The following is a 20,836-nucleotide window of genomic DNA, read 5'->3' as shown; positions in this document are numbered from 1 at the left end:
TATTTATTTAGGGATGCCTGGTGGGCTCAGTCGGTTAAGCACCTGCCTTTGGCTCAGGTCATGATCCCAAGGTCCTGGGATCACGTCCCACATCAGGCTCCTTGCTCAGTGGGAAGCCTGCTTCTCCCTCTGCCTGCCTGTCCCTCTGCTTGTGCTCGCTCTCTTTCCCCCTCTCTCTGGCAAAAGATTTTATTTATTTATTTGACAGAGAGAGAGAGAGAGAGAGAGAGAGAGAGAGATAGAGCGAGCACAAGCAGGGGGAGCGGCAGGCAGGAGAGAGAGAAGCAGGCTCCCCACGGAGCAGGGAGCCTGATGTGGGGCTCGATCCCAGGACCCCAGGATCACGACCTGAGCCAAAGGCAGACGCTTAACCGAATGAGCCACCCAGGCACCCTGGTCCCAAGAATTCTTCAGTCAGCCTCCCCCAGTGTTAACATCTTATGTAACCACAGTATCAGTATCAGAAAACTGTCAGCGAGACAGCCCACAGAGTTTGTTGAGATTTCTCTAGTTATAAATGCACTCATCTCATTTGTGTACATGTGTATAGTTCTATGCAATTTTATCACATCTGTGGCTTCATGTAACTACCACCACAATCAAGATATAGAACTAAACCATCACAAGTCAATAAGCAGTAAATGTAAAAATTAGAGATATCATCTAACATTTACTAAATGTTTCTTGTGTACCTGGCTTCGTGCTATGCAAATATATGTACCATTTCATTTAATTCCAATAACCTATAAGGTAGGAAGTCTTTTTATCCTCACCATGAAGACAATAAAACTGAAGCATGGAGATATTAACTAATTTGCACATATTCCTGAATGCATACTATTTTGCACCCTAAATAAAACTTAAATGATTAAATATTTGGGGAAACAAGAAAAAAATCTAACCTTGCGATAATTTAGGACAGCAATGTTTTCAAAAGTTCAAAAACTTTACAGGTTTCCATAAAGTCCAAAAGTTTAGTGTGAACTACTGTGCACTACCATGCATTGATACTATAACACAGTATTCAAACATGGAGTGTTTTAGTTATCAGATTTTCAACTTTGTGTTAAAGTAAGCAGAGGATGCTTACTCTCTCTCTGAATGCAGTATTAAACAGAAATTCAATTATTTCATTGGCAGATAATTTTAGCATAAGTAAGGTCCTCCCGGCAGCAGTCTTACTTCTTCAATGTGGACAGTTCTCTTATCTCTTAATTGTATCTAACAGATAAATTCTACCCAAATACTTTAGTTTTGTTCTGTGACCTGGATGCTTTGCTAACTGCAGTTTACAGACGAGGATAAGGGATTACTATACCTTGAAGTAGTTTGTCAAGTTCTTTTGAGCCAGTAGTAATCTGTATGATCTCTGACCGCCTTTGGTGGAACTCAGTTGCAGTAGTGAAACCCATTGGAACTAATTTAGCTGCCTCCGTCTGGGAAAAATAAGAAATGTCAAATCAACAAAATATGATTATTAGTAAAACAAGAATCAGACATACTGTGGGAAGAGACAAATTGTAACAAAATTTCCAGAGTGCTTTCTCTTTAAAAAGTCATCAAAAGGAACTCCGGGGTGGCTCAGTTAAACGTCTGCCTTACGTCTGCTTTCGGCTCAGGTTATAATCCCAGGGTCCTTGGATCGAGTCCTGCATCGGGCTCCTTGCTCAGCAGGGAACCTGCTTCTTCCTCTGCCTGTCACTCCCCCTGCTTGTGCTCACTCTCTCTGACAAATAAATAAAATCTTAAAAAAATAATAAATAAAAAGTCATCAATATACTAATAGTTTTAGTTCTAGGATTATTTTCTCTCTCTGGCAACTAAAGGATAAGCTAATTTAGAGACTCCATGAAAATTAATTTTTTAATTGTTAATTCAAGTAATACATCCACATAATTAAAAAAACCTATTATAGACCCACACATATGTACTTCGCCCGACTCATGACAAATGTGACGATACAGTATGAAGTCTAACAAAATATTTAAATTCTCATTTCCTGTTCCATCAACCAGACTCTCTTAACTTCCTACTCTGTTAAATGAGGACATCTGTCCTTTAATCACTTTTCCCTCCATGTCTACCTTCCCCATCTCTGTCAGCTGTACCTTTTCTTTTACACTGTCAAGGTTGAAAACATTTATATCCTATTTTTCAGTCATTGATAAGTTTTCAATAATCAATTAATTCCAAAATTTAAAATAAGTGCATTCAGGAGCGCCTGGATGGTGCAGTTGGTTAAGCATCCAACCCTTGGTTTTCAGCTCAGGTCATGATCTCAAGGTACTGGGACTGAGCCCTGCTTCAAACTCCGTGCTCAGCATGGAGTCTGCCTGAGATTCTTTCTCCCTCTCCTTCTGCACCTCCTGCTCATGCTCACGTGCTTTCTTTCTAAAATAAATAAAAGATACTAGAGAAAGCACACTAAACAAACTAAGCAGAAGGAAGGAAGGAAGATTAGAGTAGAAACTAATAACATAGAGACTAGAACTAGAGAAAAATCAAGAAACCAGGAGTTGGTTCTTTAAAAATCAAGCAAAATTGATAAACCTTTAGCTAGATCAAGGAAAAAAAGACTCAAATCACAAATCAGGAATAAAAGGACATTACTATCAACCTTACAAAAACAGAATTCTATGCCAAATTAGATAACTTCAATGAAATAAGCAAATTCCTAGAAAGATACAAACTATTAAAACTCAATAATCCAAAACTCATCAAAATCATCCAAGTCAAAGCACAAATCATTAGTTGAACCTAAATCTATAAGATTTTATTTGTGAGAGAGAGAGAGAGAGAGAGAGAGCGTGAGCAAGCGAGCAAGCACAAGCCAGGGGAGCGGCAGGCAGAGGGAGAAGCAGGCTCCCCGCTGAGCAAGGACCCCCCCCCCCCCCGCCAATACAGGACTCGATCCCAGGACTCTTAACCAACTGAATCACCGAGGCATCCCTAGTTGAACCTGAATCTAAATTCGGTAAAATAAACGGAGTCTGACTATAAAAAAAAAAAAAAAGAAGAAGAAAAGAAAAATCTGAATACATCCATAGCAAGCAGAGATTAAACTTATCATTTAAAAACTCCACAGGGTGCCTGGGTGGCTCAGTTGGTTAAGCGTCTGCCTTCGGCTCAGGTCATGATCCCAGGGTCCTGGGATTGAGCCCCGCATCGGGCTCCCTGCTCTGTGGGAAGCCTGCTTCTCCCTCTCCCACTCCCCCTGCTTGTATTCACGCTCTCATTGTGTCTCTGTCAAATAAATAAATAAATAAATCTTAAAAAAAAAGGTAAAAACTTTACACAAAGAAAAAAGAAAATCAATGAATAGGTGAGTAGTAGCTTTAAATTATTCTCTAAACTTCTCTAATACTATCTCACTTGAAAACTCATTACATTTATGTTACAGCTTTGTAAATTAATTCATTGCAACACCAAACAGTGTTCTAGAAGTACAATTCTTTCACTAAAATTCCAATGTTAACAACTCAATGTCCCTCATAGGTTTCTGCTGTGAAATTCAAATCATTTTTTTTATACGCCACCAGTTTTAAAATCATGGTCCATTTTACCTTGCTTTTATATCTGAGTCATGTCTTTCTCCAGTGTTTTCTGACTTTATCATTTCTCAAATTTACCAACCTCTCATTCTTACCATGTATTCTACTGAAACCCTTCTACCTGAAGTTCCTTCTCTTCTCCAAACTGGGCTGTTTGCTCTCTAGGTTAACTACTGTCCCCAACCCTCCTTCACTGAGTACTTGAGTTGGATTCTAACCTAGATCTTTTGTTTTCCACCCTCATTTTGTTGAAGTATATCCTCAAGTAACTTCCTAAGAAAGTGGATAAGAGAAAAATATTCTGAGTTCTTTTATTTCTGAAAATGTTTTATTCTGCCCAAGTACTTGGTTAATAAAATTGCTGGAACAGAATTCTAGGTTTAAAATTATTTTCCCTTAGGGGTGCCTGGGTGGCTCAGTCGGTTAAGCATCTGACTTCAGCTTGGGTCACAATCTTGGGGTCCTGGGATTGGGGCCCACGTTTGGCTCCACGCTCGGCGGGGAGTCTTCTTGTCCCTCTGCACCTCCACCCGCTTACCCGCTTGTACACTCTCTCAAATGAATTAAATCTAAAAAAAAAAAAAATTATTTTCCCTCAGAACTTTGAAGGCATTGTTCTACTAGTTTCTACCAGTCAGATTTCTGGCAAGCTCAGTTGGTGGAGCATGGAACTCTTGATCTTAGGGTTGAGTTCAAGCCCCACAATGGGTGTAGAGATTACTTAAAAAAATAAAATCTTAAAAAAAAGGTAGTCTTTCTGATTTTTGTTCCTTTAGAATTGTTTTCCTCTGAATTCTTTCAGAATCTTCTTTATGACTGATAAACTGAAATTTCACACTCATGTGTCTAGCTGTGGGTCTTTGACACTCAATGAGTTCTTACTATGTGAGATTTCTGCTTCCCTTTAGCTCTGGCAAATTTTCTATTATATCTGAGAATTTCTTCCCTTCTTTTTTTCTATGATCTCTCTTCCTATATAACTTCTACTAATCTTCAGGAAAAATGAAGATTAATGAAAAATAGAAAATACAAATACCAAAGCAAGGGCATGAGTGAGACTATAAACCACTACTGAACCCTAATTAATGTATGCTGAAATATTTAGGGGGAAATGTATTGACATCTTCAACTTTCTTTGAAAAGTATAAAAAAAATCCAAGATGGACTGATTGTTGGATAGAGATGAATAGACAGGTGGTAAGTCAAATATATTAAAATGTTAATGGTAGAGTCTAGGTGGTGGGTGCATGAGTTTTCACTGTAAAATTCTTTCAGCATTACAGTAACTTAAGAAATTTTATTTTTTATTTTTTTTAAACTTTTTATTTATTTATTCATGAGAGACAGAGAGAGAGAGAGAGAGGCAGAGGGAGAAGCAGGCTCCCAAGGAGCAGGGAGCCCGATGCGGGACTCGATCCCAGGACCCTGGGATCATGACCTGAGCTGAAGGCAGATGCTTAACCATCTGAGCCACCCAGGCGCCCAGTAAGTTAAGAAATTTTAATAACAAACTGCTAAGAAAAAAACATAGGGCGCCTGGGTGGCTCAGTTGGTTAAGCGACTGCCTTCGGCTCAGGTCATGATCCTGGAGTCCCTGGATCGAGTCCCGCATCGGGCTCCCTGCTCAGCGGAGAGTCTGCTTCTCCCTCTGACCCTCCCCCCTCTCATGTACTCTCTCTCTCTCTCTCTCATTCTGTCTCAAATAAATAAATAAAATCTTAAAAAAAAAAAAGAAAAAAACATAGATGCTTTTCCTGTTTGTCATTTTTAACTCCTAAATTTTCTAGAAGATGAGCCCTTACACGAACAAAATATTATAACCAAGTGAAATGTGAAGTAAAAACCATGCAACTGCCTAATCTGGGAGAACTTTATTCTCACACTTAATGTAATGCGTTACTTTCATCTGTGCTAGGTGAAGTCTTAAATCTATAGTTTTCAATAGCCAGCAACTACCAGATCTTGGACATAAGACATAGAATGGTGAATAGAAGGAAAGTATTATGGGGCACCTGGGTGGTTCAGTTGGTTAAGCGACCGACTCTTGATTTCAGCTCAGGTCATGATCTCAGGGTTGTGAGATGGAGCCTGTTTGGGGCTCTGCACTCAGCAGGGAGTCGGCTTGGGATTCTCTCTCCTTCTGCCCCTCCTCCCACTGCACACACAAGTGCACGCATGTCCTCTAATAAATAAATCTTAAAAAATGAAAAATATTACAAAAAATAACGGTGCTGAATCTGTCAGTGCTTACAGTACACCAAGAAAACACAGTTCAACAAAAGCCAATTAAAATTAAACTTTGAAAATGTGGAAAAGATCACATAAAAATCTGTAACCTTCTGAATGAAATCGTTCATAAAATCTTTCTTAACCACTTTGATTTACATACTACAAATGGATTTTATTTTCCTTTCTCCACTGTAACAGTGGATATTCTTTTTGAAAATCTCAATTTCAGGAGCGCTTGGGTGGCACAGTCAGTTGAGTGTTCGACTTTTGGTTTTGGCTCATGTTGTGATCTCAGGGTCGTGAGATCAAGCCCCACCTGGGGCTCTGTGCTCAGCATGGAGTTTTCTGCTCCAGATTCTCTTTCCTTCTCCCTTTGCCCTTCCCGTTCACGCTCTCTCTAAAATAAAAAAATCTTAAAAAAAAGAAAAGAAAAAAAAAAGAAGAAAATCTCAAAGACTTTGGGGGAATAGCTCTAGTGACTGAAGAAATCTTTTTTTTTTTTTAAGATTTTTATTGGGGTGCCTGGGTGGCTCAGTCGTTGAGCATCTGCCTTCGGCTCGGGTCATGATCCCAGGGTCCTGGGATCGAGCCCTACATCGGGCTCCCTGCTCTGCGGGAGGCCTTCTTCTCCCTCTCTCTCTGCCCCTGCTTGTGCTCCCTCTCTCACTGTGTCTCTGTCAAATAAATAAATAAAATCTAAAAAAAAAAAATTTCATTTATTTATTTGACAGAGAGAGAGAGACAGTGAGAGCAGGAACACAAGCAGGGGGAGTGGGAGACGGAGAAGCGGGCTTCCTGCCAAGCAGGGAGCCCCATGTGGGACTCGACCCCAGGACCCTGGGATCATGACCTGAGCTGAAGGCAGATGCTTAACAACTGAGCCACCCAGGTGCCAGACTGAAGAAATCTTCTTTAACCTTTAAAAGCAAATAACATCATCAATCTTTATCTACTAGAAATTTACAATATGTCTAAAATCAAAGAGGAAAGAAAAATAGACCTAGCTCTGTATCATTTTGCACATCTCATTTTGCTTTATTAAAGGTTTTTATTTGTGTTTTCATAAAAGCAGGACACTGATTTGATTTTTTTTTAAGATTTTATTTATTCATGAGAGACAGAGAGAGAGAGAGAGAGAGAGAGAGAGAGAGAGAGAGAGAGAGAGAGAGAGGCAGAGGGAGAAGCAGGCTCTGAAGGAGCAGGGAGCCCGATGCGGGACTCGATCCCAGGACCCTGGGATGATGACCTGAGCTGAAGGCAGACACTTAACCATCTGAGCCACCCAGGAGCCCTGATTTGATTTCTAAAACTAAGGTCTGACAAGGCATAAGCAAAGATCCTGTCAGGATTTGTTCTGTCACAAATATTAATGCCCAGAAAGAAAACAACCAATAGACTTTAGGGACATCTACTGGCATAGTATCACACATACTCTTTCGATGAGGTATCAGGGGCTCAGAACTGTCATTCCCAATTAAGTCACCACTTAAACATATCTGAATAATACAATAAATGACAACTTCAGAGGCACCTGGGTAGCACAGTTGGTTAAACACACAACTCTTGGTTTAAGCTCAGGTCATGATCTCAGGATTGTGAGAACTGAGCCCTGCACCAGGGTCCATGTTCAGATAAATAAATAAATCTTAAAAAAAAAAAAAAGATAACTTCATACTTCCATGGATAGCAACATCTTTCCTCTAAGGACTTAAATTAAGAATGAAAACTTTGGGGACGCCTAGGTGGCACAGTTGGTTAAGCATTTGACTCTTGGTTTTGGCTTACTCAGGTCATGATCTCAGAGTCGTGAGATCAAGCCCATGTCGGAGTCTGCTTGGAATTCTCACTCCCTTTCCCTCTGCCCCTCCTGGTCATGCTCTTTCTCTCTTCTCTAAAAATAAATAAATCTTTAAAAAAAAAATTACTTTTCAGCCCTGAGTTACTATTATAAAGTGGTCTAAATAAATGAAGTAAAATCCCTGCCAGTGCTTAAAAATTCAAAGCTCTCAATATAATACCCAATGAAACAGAACTCATCAGGTTGTGCATGTATTAATATAGGAAATAGTAAGTACTCACAAATCTCAGATATTGTTCATCTGACTAAGTTACATGGCAGTATATACACTGTAGCTAACCAATAACAGAGGATGCAGTCTTTTTGGAATATTCTTTAGGCTTTGAAAATCTTTTCAGAGAAAAATTTCTGTGAAACTATAATAGTAATCAACATAAAATATGAAAATGCAATTTTATAGATATTTACTTTACGCTATATAAAAGTTCAAGGGTAAAGCTAACCAAATGTATAACTACAGGGGCACCTGGGTGGCTCAGTCAGTTAAATATCTGCCTATGGCTTAGGTCATGATCGCGGCGTCCTGGGAGTAAGTCTCGAGTCGGGCTCCCTGCTCAGTGGGAAGTCTACTTCCTGCTCTCCCTCCATCCTGCCCACTCATGCTCTAATAAATAAAATCTTTAAAAAAAAATACCCAGCTGTATAATAACTATATAAATACCAAAGGATAAGTGCATAAAATAAAATGTAATCATGGAGAATTATGAACGGTAAAGAAAAATTAATAGTAGCTGTAAGACACTGGAGGAAAATGAGAAAAGATCATAATATGATAGGATGAAAATAACTGGATTCTAGTTTTAGTTCTGCCACTGCCTGCATGACCTTGGGTAAATACTTGAACCACTGTACCTTAAGTTTCTTTATCTGTAAAACAGAGATAATACTGGCCCTACCTATTTTTCTCAGTGTTGTTACGAAGGTCAGATGAGAGTATGTATGAAAGGGATGAGATTTCAAAGTTAAAATGCCATAAGGGATTACAAGATTACTACTTCATTTCTATTAAGCCAGTACAATCACTTATATCATTAAAGTTAAAAAAAAAAAAAAACTAAGCACATGATTTGAAATCACATTCTCTTGTCATTATTGGAGAATCTTGCCTATGATTAGTTAGCTAACAAGAAATAAAAACAACTTTTCTATTTGGAAGTAAAACTTATTATACAAAATGAAGAAATTTTAGAAAATCAAGGCAAAAATAAAAATTACTCACATTCTTACCATCCAGAAATAACACCACAAATATTTTAGTGTATTTATCCTGTGTATGTGCTATACATATACATTTTTAAAAACAGAAACCAACCATGTATATATGTACATACTTATGTGTTTTATTACCCTGCTTTCTTATATCAGGAACATTTTCCTATGTCAACGAATATTTTTTGAAACTTTTTAGTGGCTACATACTAATGAATGTATTTCTAAGGCACGAGATCAAAATTTCTAGAAAGATAAGGTACATACCACTCACTGTTGGTGGGAATGCAAACTTGTCAATTTGGCGGTACTCATACCCCATGAAACTAATTTCCATGAGAGACAATCCCAATTTATGCCAGGAGGCACATTCAAAGATAATTAACTAGTGCAGTCACCTCCGTAAAGGGAAACACGATGACACAATGAGGGATGAAGGAGGAACACTGCAACTTTTCACTGTATATCCTTTTGTACTATTCCCACTAATGCCTCCCTACATCACATAAGCAGTACTTACCAGAATTTTGTCTGCTTTGGCTTCACTAATCCCCTTAATATTTATTAGTTCCTTCTTTGGTGCATAGGCAACAGCCTCCACAGTATGGAATCCAGCTTCTTCCAATTTCTTCACATCATTGGCATTTATGCCACATTGCTGCAAGTGAAGAAAACCATGGATAAATGTAAGCTTCAGTTCTCTCATCTAATGTAGATATTTGCCCTACCCACTTCAGAGCTGTTTTAAAGAACCGTGATATTATATGCAAAAGTATTCTCTACACATGAGGTATTTAATAACAAATTATCAACCTTTTCATTTTGAAAACCAATACTTTTAAACTGGTAATCCCATGTACATGTTCTCATCATGAGTTGGGACCAAACCACTAATTCACAGGCACTGGAATAAACCTGTAACTCTCAACCTTTTATGACTGGACTCTAAATGAACCTTGAGGGGCACCTGGGTGGCTCAGTCGGTTAAGCAGCTGCCTTCAGCTCAGGTCATGATCCTGGGATCTTGGGATCAGGCCCCGAGTCCGGCTCCCTGCTCGGCAGAGAGCCTGCTTCTTCCCCTCCATCTGCCTGCCACTCTACTTGTGTTCTCTCTGTCAAATAAATAAATCTAAAATAAATAAATAAATAAATGAACCTTGAGGGGCGCCTGGGTGGCTCAGTCATTAAGCATCTGCCTTTGGCTCAGATCATGATCCCAGGGTCCTGGGATCAAACCCTGCATCAGGCTCCCTGATGAATGGGGAGTCTGCTTTTCCCTCTCCCTCTGCCACTCCCCCTACTTATGCTCTCTCTGTCAAAAAAACAAAACAAAACAAAACAAACTTTGAAACACTGGGCCCTAAGAAGCCACCTTAAACCGGTGTTTCCAATGTTTTCTACATCAAGCACACATTAAAGAAAAAAAAAAATCTTTTTTTTTTTCTTAATCTAAGCTGGAGTAAACAGATAAGGCTGCCCCAGAGCTGAGGGCAGCAAAATGACTGAAAAGCTCTAACAACTGACATTAAAAATGGGGGAAAACCAGGGTGCCTGGGAGGCTCAGTCAGTTAAGCGTCTGCCTTCAGCTCAGGTCATGATCCCAGCCTCCTGGGATCAAGCCCCGTGTCAGGCTCCCTGCCCAATGGGGAGTCTGCTTCTCCTTCTGCCCCTCCCCCTGCCCATGCTCGCTCTCTCTCTCAAATAAATAAATAAAATCTTAAAAAAGAAAATGGGGGAAAACTACTTTTGGTCAAGGACTCATATACCAATTTCTCAAAATAAACCACCCAAAGATACCTCTTCCTACCTATATTACAAATTCAGCTTTGATTTTATTAGCCATTGAAGCTATGACTGCTGGGACAATATTAGTTAGTGGTGAAATGTTTATGTATTTGCGGGTTAGAAAGGGTTTTTGAGAGGGGAGAGAACAGTACCTGCCAATAGAAATAAGCTCTACTATTAATATTTAAGCAATAAGCAAAATGCATGTGTGGGTATAAGGATGCTCATGATACCAGAATTTGTGATGCTGAACTCTGTAATATTTATCACAAACCTGTTTAAATTAACTTCTGGAGTCCTGAAGCTTAGCTGGGGGTAGTAGGAATATGTTTTTATTTTATTTTATTTTATTTTTTTTTAAAGATTTTATTTATTTATTTATTTGAGAGAGAATGAAAGAGATAGCATGAGAGGGAAGAGGGTCAGAGGGAGAAGCAGACTCCCCGCCGAGCAGGGAGCCCGATGTGGGACTCGATCCCGGGACTCCAGGATCATGACCCGAGCCGAAGGCAGTCGCTTAACCAACTGAGCCACCCAGGCGCCCCGTAGGAATATGTTTTAAAGAGACAGAAGAATGAAGGCTTTCTCTGCTTTCCCTCCTACTTCTTTCAGCCTATGTCAGCTGCGTTCACACTGTGGGGCCTTGGTACAATGGGAAGAAATAGTGCAAGGCTCCAGCTCTAGTGCTTGATGTTCCTGTGCAGAGTCCTGAACTGGAGCTTGGCTCTTATACCTTAGTAACCACAAGCCCGGGCGCCTGGGTGGCTCAGTTGGTTAAGCGACTGCCTTCGGCTCAGGTCATGATCCTGGAGTCCTGGGATTGAGTCCCGCATCAGGCTCCCTGCTCAGCAGGGAGTCTGCTTCTCCCTCTGACCCTCTTCCCTCTCGTGCTCTCTGTCTCCCATTCTCTCTCTCTCAAATAAATAAATAAAATCTTCAAAAAAAAGAAAACAAAAAAAACCACAAGCCCTTCTCCCTGACCACGACAGCTGTCTTGCTAGTAACTTCAGACAGATATGGGTCAGTGGAGAGACAATGCTCCTCTCTCTTCCTGCATAGCTGTCCCAGGCCACTCTTAATTCTTTGGACTGTAATTTCATACATAGTATAAACATCACAGAGACTCCACCATGGGATCCTAGGGCTTCTTAGTTTTTGACAATCCAACTCTGAGAAAGAAAAATGATAAAGTAGAATTCTTAAACAAGAGATCTGGCCAGATATGTTTAGCAATTATCTCAAGCCTTTCTACAGGATCCTTGATAACATTTCTGAAAACTCTAATTTGGGTTTGACCTTAGGTAATAAATCAATGGTTTATGAAAAGGTTATGATTTCTCCCAAGAGGTAGGAGACTCTAATCTAGCATTATAATTCCAAAATTAACTAAGTACATACCTCTAATCGTGAAATAGGTTGTGGGCCAAAGCTCTCTTCTTCCACTGAAGTATCTGCATTTGCTTCAAGCTGCATTTGCATAGCCATTACTCCGCAATCAATACTGAAAAATAGAGATGGCCAGAAAAAGTACAGAGCTGCAAACTTTGTTTTGAAATAAATCTCTGAAGAATTTCTCGTTAGTCTTTTGGTCTAATCACTGACCTACCTCTCCTTCCTACTGCAGGAAAAAAAAACATATCTCACCAGCTTTCCCTTCCACCTAGCTAGTTCTATCAGAAATAGTTTAGGAAGAGTCAGGACTAGTCTGCTTCTTAAAGATGCACAGCTTAACTAGACCAACTATGTCCCCAGTTCCCCTGCTTCATATTCCTTGAGAGTAGGGGCCAAGTCTTATTTATTTGTGTATACCCCGATACATTAAATATTAGTTGTTTGGTAAGTATTTGGTAAATGAATGCAGACTTTCCAAGACTCTACTTAAAATTAAAAAAAAAAAAAAATTAGGGGCGCCTGGGTGGCTCAGTTGGTTAAGCGTCTGCCTTCAGCTCAGGTCATGATCCTGGGGTCCTGGAATCGAGCCCCAAGTCGGGCTCCCTAAGTGGAGCCTGCTTCTTCCTCTCCTCCCCACTTGTGCTGTCATTATCTCTGACTCTTTCTCTCAAATAAATAAAATCTTTAAAATAAATAAATGAATAATAAAAATAAAAGTACTTTTAAAAAAATTGATGAGTCTGCTACACTGTTTCAACTTCATTGTTTCCTTCCAGCAAGTAGGGTTTGGGGGTGGTGGGAGAGGAGTGAAATGAAGGTACAGAATGACTGCCCATAAGCCTCCACTCCTGTTAAGGCAGTAGACTGAGATGAGAAGTACTTCCCACCTTAGCCAAGGACCATAGCTTGTAGTCACATATTCTTCTTCCAATAGGAATGTGTGAAATTTAGGGCGTCTGGGTGGCTCGGTTAGGCGTCTACCTTCAGCTCAGGTCATGATTCCAGAGTCCTGGGATCGAGTCCCATATCAGGCTCCCTGCTCAACTCCCTGTTGAGCCCTCCCTTCTTTGCCCTTCCCCTGGCTCATGCGCGTTCTCTCTCTCAAATAAATAAATAAAATCTTTAAGAAAAAAGGGGGGGATGTATGAAATTTAAACATCACCATTTTAATCAATTTCAGACCTCACTGAATGCACAATAAATAACATTCAAGTACCCTGCTCAGTCTGAAATCTCCCATAAAGCATTAGGCCCATACCTAGTCAGGCTATTATGATAGTTAAAATTGCTCCGGTTGAAAAGAATGGAGAACAAAAAATTTTAATGATCTTCAAAGGTGTTAGTAAAAATGAATGTCTTTCCCCACCCCCAAGAGTCAGAGGATTAACCAACTGGACCACCCAGGCACCCCCAAAATGAACAAGTCTTAATGTTCACAGGAATAAATGAATTTAAATCACACCAAAACAATCTGGACAATTTAACAATCTGGATAAATTTAACGCAAAAGAGAACACATATGAAATATCCATTCTTCAAAATTTGACAAAAGAGGACCATTTGTTCTCCCCCTTTTTTTAAAAATTATTTCTTTTTTTTTAAAAGATTTTATTATTTGAGAGAGATAATGAGAGAGAGAGAGAGGGAGAGAGAGAGCGAGAGCATGAGAGGGGGGAGGGTCAGAGGGAGAAGCAGACTCCCTGCTGAGCAGGGAGCCCGATGCGGGACCCGATCCCGGGACTCCAGGATCATGGCCTGAGCCGAAGGCAGTCGCTTAACCAACTGAGCCACCCAGGCGCCCTCCCCCCTCCTAAGTATAGTTGATTCACAATGTTACATTGGTTTTAGGTGTACACCATAGTGATCTGACAACTCTGTATGTTATGCTATGCTCACAAGTGTAGCTACCACCTGTCACTATACAACATTATTACAATACCACTGACTATATTCCCTACGCTGTACCTTTTATTCCTGTGACTTATTCATTCCATAACTGGAAGCCTGTACCTCTCACTCACATTCACCTATTCCACCCATCCCTCCTTCTCCCTCTGGGAGCCATCAGTTTGTTCTCTGTATTTATGGGTCTATTTCTGCTTTTTGTTTGTTCATTTATTTTTGTTTTTTACACTCCACATATAAATGAAATCATATGGTATTTGTCTTTCTCTGTATGACGTATTTCACTTAGCACAGTACCCCCTAGGTCCCCCCATATTGTTGCAAACAGGAAGATCTCATTCTTTTTAATGGCTGAGTAATATTCCATTTTATACACACACAATCTCCTTTATCCATTCATGAGTGGTTGGACACTTGGGTTGCTTCCATATCATGGCTATTGTAAATAATGCTACAATATGGGGCTCCTGGGTGGCTCAGTCATTAAGCGTCTGCCTTCGGCTCAGGTCATGATCCCAGGGTCCTGGGATCGAGCCCTGCACTGGGCTCCCTGCTCAGTGGGAAGCCTGCTTCTCCCTCTCCCACTCCCCCTGCTAGTGTTTTCTCTCTCGCCGTGTCTCTTGTCAAATAAATAAATAAAATCTTTTTAAAAAAATAATGTTGCAATAAGCATTGGGGAGCGTATATTTTGTCAAGTTAGTGTTTTCGTTTTCTTTGGGTAAATACACTGTAGTTGAATTACTGGATCACATGGTATTTCTATTTTTAATTTTTTGAGGAACCTGCAAACTGTTTTCCATAGCAGCTGCACTAAATGTAAATTAGTGCACCAACAGTTCACGAGGATTCCTTTATCTCCACATCCTCACCAGCCAGGCTCCCTTATTTATCTTTTTAACTTTAGCCATTCTGACAGATGGGAGGTGATAACTCATTGTGGTTTTGGTCTGCATTTCCCTGATGATTAGTGATGTTGAGCACCTTTTCATGTGTCTGTTTACCATCTGTGTCTTCTTTGGAGATGACCATTTGTTCTGGATTAGTTCAGATGCAGATCTCTTAGATGGCAGATTTAGCATAATGTGCCTGTGATAATACTAAATATCAGAATCACCTGAATGCAATTTAAATTTAAACCTCTCCCTTCATAATTTATGAAAAAGATGGAAATGCAGAGTAATGGAGAAAGGATGGTCTTTTCAATAAACAGTGTTGAGTTGATGGACGAGCCTTACAAAATAAGAAACCACCCCCCCCACACACACAGAAGAAACATCCATTTCCAACTCAATTATAGATCTAAATGTAAGAGGAAAAACAAAGCTTTTGGAATATAAGCAAATATCTTCATGACTTTAGGATAAAGATTTCTTAAACTGGATACATAAAGCAACAACCAAAAAAGAAAAGACTGAAAAATTGGGACTACATTTAAATTTAGAACTTCTATCTATCAAAAGACACTATTAAGAAAATAAAAAAAACTATAGTTGGGGGACAATATTTACCACATATACAACCAAGGGCTGATAATTAAAATATATAAGAAACTTCAGGGGCGTGGCTCAGTGGGTTAAGCCTCTGCCCTCGGCTCAGGTCATGATCCCAGGGTCCCGGGATTGAGCTCCGAGTCGGGCTCCCTGCTCAGTGGGAAGTCTGTTTCTCCCTCTCCCTCTGCCTGCCACTCTGCCTACTTGTGCTCTCTGTCAAATGAATAAATAAAATAAAAAATAAAATATATAAAAAACTTCAAATCAGCAAGAAAGACAACCCAATAGAAAAACAGAGATCTAAACAAGCACTTCAGTATAGAAGATATCCAATGGTCAATAAACATATGAACCGGGCGCTTGGGTGGCTCAGTTAGTTAAGCGATTGCCTTCGGCTCAGGTCATGATCCTGGAGTCCCAGGATGGAGTCCCACATCGGACTCCCTGCTCAGCAGGGAGTCTGCTTCTCCCTCTGACCCTCTTCCCTCTCGTGCTCTCTGTCTCCCATTCTCTCTCTCTCAAATAAATAAATAAAATCTTTAAAAAAAAAAAACATATGAACCAATGCTCAACCTAATTATCAGGAATATTAAAACCATGAGGTATTACTATATGCCACCAAAATAGATAAAATTAAAAAGACTGACTATATCAAGTGTTGGCAAACATGTGAAACAACTAAACACTCATACACTGCTGGTTTGAATGTAAATTGGTACTTTAGAAAACTGGCATTAAATGTGGAAGTTGAATATAGACAAATGCTATGACCCAGGAATTTCAACTGTATTACTAACCAACTGAAAAGCATACCCATGTGCACCAAAATATACATAGGCATGTCCTCAGCAGCCCTTCTCCTTTAAAAAGTCAGAAACTAGAAACAACCCAAATGTCCACCATAGGCAGAAAGAATAAGGAATTCGATAGGGCAAAAAAAAAAAAAAAAAACCTATTACTATATACAAAGATATGTGTGAATCTACAGACAGAATGTTGGGCGAAACCAGACACAAAAATATAAATAGTATCACTTAGATAAAATTCAAACACAGGCAAATTTAGTCACTGGTGTTAGAAGTCAAAACAGTGGTTACCTTTGGGGAGAAAAAGGGACCTACTACAGGGGGAACAAGGGAAGTTTTGGGGGTGCTGACAACATTCTATTTATTGACCTGAGCAGTGATTACACAGATATATTCTCTTTGAAATAACTCAGAGCTGTATACACTTTTGATTTGTGCATTCTTCTATATGCGTATTACACTTCACTTTAGAAGTTAAAAAAAAAAAAACCAAAACACCTCACTACAGATGATTCCCCAGGTATCACGTTCACGGCCTTCCGCATTTGGTAATGAAAACATCTTTTAGGAAACTGGAGGCGGGTACTTCGTAAGCAAAGCACGGAGTAATGGAAAGAGGACTGACCAGAAATCCGGAAACCCTGGCCCTGACACAAACAGCTGTGACATTAAATCTTTACACTTCTCTAGATCTCGGCTTTCTCGCCTCCGCTCATAAAATGGTTGTTGGAAATGAAGGCTTCTAAGGTTCCTCCCAGCTCTGAAGCCTGGGGACCGCATCAATTTTCGCCATAACCAGCTCCGACGGTGGGCTGGGCCCAGGCATGCCCCTGCCCCGCCCGGCCAACTCCGGTTTCTCACTCGGCGCAGAGGGGCCTATAAGCCGGCTGCCGGGCCTCGGGCCCGGTCCGGTTAATGCGGGGACGCACCGGGACGCAGAAAGAGGCCAGGTGTACGCCTCACACACTCACCTCGGTCCACAGCGCTTCTCACTCGGGCGGGCTGCGCGCCCCGACTTCTGTCCGCTGGTCTGGTCCGCGCCCGACCCCGGACGGGCTTCAGACGCCCTCCTTTGCTGCCAACTTCTCTACTCCCTTGCTCCGGCTTTCTGCACACAACGCCTGCGAGTTTTAGCTCCCAACTACGCCCCTCAGGGCGCGTCAGCTCTCCTCAGACCAGAGTCTCAAGCGGCAGAGCTCTCCCCGCCCGGCAACTTTCGGAGATCCCGCCAAATTCTCCGGAAGGGTCACGCTAGCGTCAACGTAACGTCTCCCCACCCTCCCCGGCTCCGCCGTCTAGCTCGCCCGCCCGCTGCTGGGGAGCCGGAGATGGGCCCAAGGATCTTGATCTTGCATGATATTTAAGGAGTTCCCTTTTCCGTTTACCACTTAGAACTAATTCACACTTTGGGAGTTTCCTCCTCCTTCTCTTTTACCAGACCAAGGACTACAACTCCCAAGAGGTAGTGGGGTCGGCCAAAGACTCCATCTCCCATTATGCACCGCCCAGCGCCTGCGCCTCAGCCCCTCTGGGGAAAAGCTTGGTTCTAGAGAGCTTTTTTTTTTTATTAAGATTCTTAATTTACTTGACAGAGACACAGCGAGACACACCGAGAGAGGGAACACAAGAAAGGGGAGTGGGAAAGGGAGAAGCAGACTTCCCGCGGAGCAGGGAGCTCGATGTTGGGCTGAATCCCAGGACCCCGGGATCATGACCTCAGCCGAAGGCAGAAGCCTAACAACTGAGCCACCCAGGCGCCCCCTAGAGAGCTATTCTTGATTTGCTTCTGAAGTATCTTAAGCCTGTGTTTGCTCTGAGCTTCCAGACTCTGAAATTCCTGCAGCTTGGCGTTTTCTAGGCCCCTGGAGGTGGTAGAGCTGAGGATGCTTGAGTAGACAGATGGAATTGGAAAACAGAGCTAGTGAAGGGGAGAAAAATGCCTGAAATATTAGTCAAACCTTGGTAATTTACTGGAGATTTGCAAGACTCCAGGGGAAGGAGACATTGATTTTGAGAAGGTAAACCTTATCATGGTTTACTGGAAACTTTGATCTGTGATTCTGGTTTTAAAGGGTGAATGGGGTTTCATGGGCAAGGAAGAGGAGATGGAAGACATGAGCATATAGAACAGTATGGGCATGGAAATTAACGACGTGGTCAAGCCATAGTATTGTCTGATGAGGGAGGAAAAGTGTCCCGGAGGCGCTGATACTGGAAAGTTAACATTTAGTTCCAAGTTATGAAGAAGCTGAAGAACATGTATGGAGCTTTAGTCTTTATTCTTTAGGTAATGAGGAAATCATTGAAAGTTTTTTAAGGAGAGGAGTCCTCTGATTTGATCTATTTTTTCCCCCAGTACTACTTTATTTAGATCTATTTTTTGCCCCACCACTACTTTACATTTGTGGAATGCTTTAAAGTTCATGAAGTCTTTATTTAATCCTCCCATCGTTGTCTTGTGGCAATGAAGGAGAGATTTCAGGAAAGAGTAAGGACAGCAAAAACTGTTAGGAAGCTCTTGTAGTATTTCAGACTAGGGATGAAGGCTTGCTTGAGTTAGAGCAATGACAGAACAGATTCAGGAAGCATTCTGGAGGTAGACTCAACTTAACTTAGTAATTGCAGATAGTACCTGGGGATAATAGTAACTGCCTTCCATACCAAATATACCCACCTTTACGTCCCCTTCTTCACACCCCTTCCTTAGAGCATCTGCAAACCCATAGCCCTTCTTGGCTGAATGAAATCACATGTGACTTGTTTTTTTAAAGATTTTATTTATTTGTTTGACAGAGAGAGATAAAGCGAGAGAGGGAACACAAGCAGGGGGAGAGGGAGAAGTAGGCTTCCCGCCGAGCAGGGAGCCCGATGCGGGGCTCAATCCCAGGACCCTGGGATCATTACCTGAGCTGAAGGCAGATGCTTAACGACTGAGCCACCCAGGCGCCCCTTACATGTGACTTTGACCTTTCATTAAAATGAAATTCCTATTCCCTGCATATTTTCAGACCACACTGCCTTGAAACTAGAACTCAATCACAAGAGGAAAGTCAGAAAGAATTCAAATACATGGAGGCTAAAGAGCATCCTACTAAAGAATGAATGAGTCAACCAGGAAATTAAAGAAGAATTTAAAAAAATTCATGGAAACATGGGGCACCTGGGTGGCTCAGATGGTTAAGTGTCTGCCTTCGGCTCAGGTCATGATCCCGGGGTCCTGGGATCGAGCCCCGCATAGGGCTCCCTGCTCAGCGGGGGGCCTGCTTCTCCCCTTCCCTCTGCTTCTCCCCCTGCTCATATTCTCTCTCCGTGTGTGTCTCTGTGTCTCGAATGAATAAAAAAAAAATTCATGGAAACAAATGAAAATGAAAACATAACTGTTCAAAATCTCTCGGATACAGTGAAGGCAGCCTTAAGAGGAAACTATATAGCAATACAAGCCTTTGTCAAGAAACAAGAACGGTCTCAAATACACAACTTAACCCTACACCTAAAGGAGCTGGAGAAAGAACAGCAAATAAAGCCTAAACCCAGCAGGAGAAGAGAAATAATAAAGATCAGAGCAGAAATCAATGAACTAGAAACCAAAAGAACAGTAGAACAGATCAACGAAACTAGGAGCTGATTCTTTGAAAGAATTAACAAGATTGATAAACACGTGGCCAGACTTATCAAAAAGAAAAGAGAAATGACCCAAATCAACAAAATCATGAATGAAAGAGGAGAGATCACAACCAACACCAAAGAAATACAATTATAAGAATATATTATGAGCAACTATATGCCAGCAAATTAGATAATCTGGAAGAAATGGAGGCATTCCTAGAGATGGATCAACTACCAAAACTGAACCAGGAAGAAATAGAAAACCTGAACAGACCTATAACCACTAAGGAAATTGAAGCAGTCATCAAAAATCTTCCAACAAACAAAAGCCCAGGGCCAGATGGCTTCCCAGGGGAATTCTACCAAACATTTAAAGAAGAATTAATACCCATTCTTCTGAAACTGTTCCAAAAAATAGAAATGGAAGGAAAACTTCCAAACTCATCTTATGAGGCCACCATTACCTTGATTCCGAAACCAGACAAAGACCCTGTCAAAAAGGAGAATTACAGACCAATATCCCTGATGAACATGGATGCAAAAACTCTCATCAAAATACTAGCCAATAGGATACAACAGTACATTAAGAGGATTATTCACCACGACCAAGTGGGATTTATCCCTGGGCTGCAAGTTTCGTTCAACATCTGCAAGTCAATCAGTGTGATACAATACATTAATAAAAGAAAGAACAAGAACCACATGATCCTCTCAATAGATGCAGAAAAAGCATTTGACAAAGTACAGCATCCTTTCTTGATCAAAACTCTTCAGAGTATAGGGATAGAGGGTACCTACCTCAATATCATAAAAGCCATCTATGAAAAACCCACAGCAAATATCATTCTCGATGGGGAAAAGCTGAGAGCTTTCTCCCTAAGGTCAGGAACACGGCAGGGATGTCCACTATCACCACTGCTATTCAACACAGTATTAGAAGTCCTAGCCACAGGAATCAGACAACGAGAAGAAATAAAAGGCATCTGAATCAGCAAAGAAGAAGTC

At 41.0% G+C, this 20,836-nt stretch overlaps 1 protein-coding gene across 1 annotated transcript in view; it reads right to left on the bottom strand.

Annotated features, from left to right (window-relative positions):
* Positions 1-17,634, bottom strand: part of RAD51 (RAD51 recombinase) — a 30,225-nt gene extending 12,591 nt beyond the window's left edge. The window contains exons 1-4 of the mRNA XM_028119462.2: positions 17,197-17,634; positions 12,031-12,133; positions 9,368-9,505; positions 1,319-1,436 (exon numbers count right to left, since the gene is read on the bottom strand). Of these exons, the coding sequence (XP_027975263.1) occupies positions 1,319-1,436; positions 9,368-9,505; positions 12,031-12,117 (343 nt within the window). The 5' untranslated portion in view covers positions 12,118-12,133; positions 17,197-17,634. The remainder of the gene's footprint in view (positions 1-1,318; positions 1,437-9,367; positions 9,506-12,030; positions 12,134-17,196) is intronic.
* Positions 17,635-20,836: the final 3,202 nt, after the last annotated feature.

This window comes from Eumetopias jubatus, unplaced genomic scaffold (assembly GCF_037043125.1).
Source record: "Eumetopias jubatus isolate StellerSeaLion01/CBP00866 unplaced genomic scaffold, mEumJub1_p1.0 scaffold_7, whole genome shotgun sequence".
Classification (NCBI taxonomy): Eukaryota; Metazoa; Chordata; class Mammalia; order Carnivora; family Otariidae; genus Eumetopias; species Eumetopias jubatus.
Note: the sequence above shows the minus strand (reverse complement) of the source record. Positions and strands in the feature narration are given on the sequence as shown.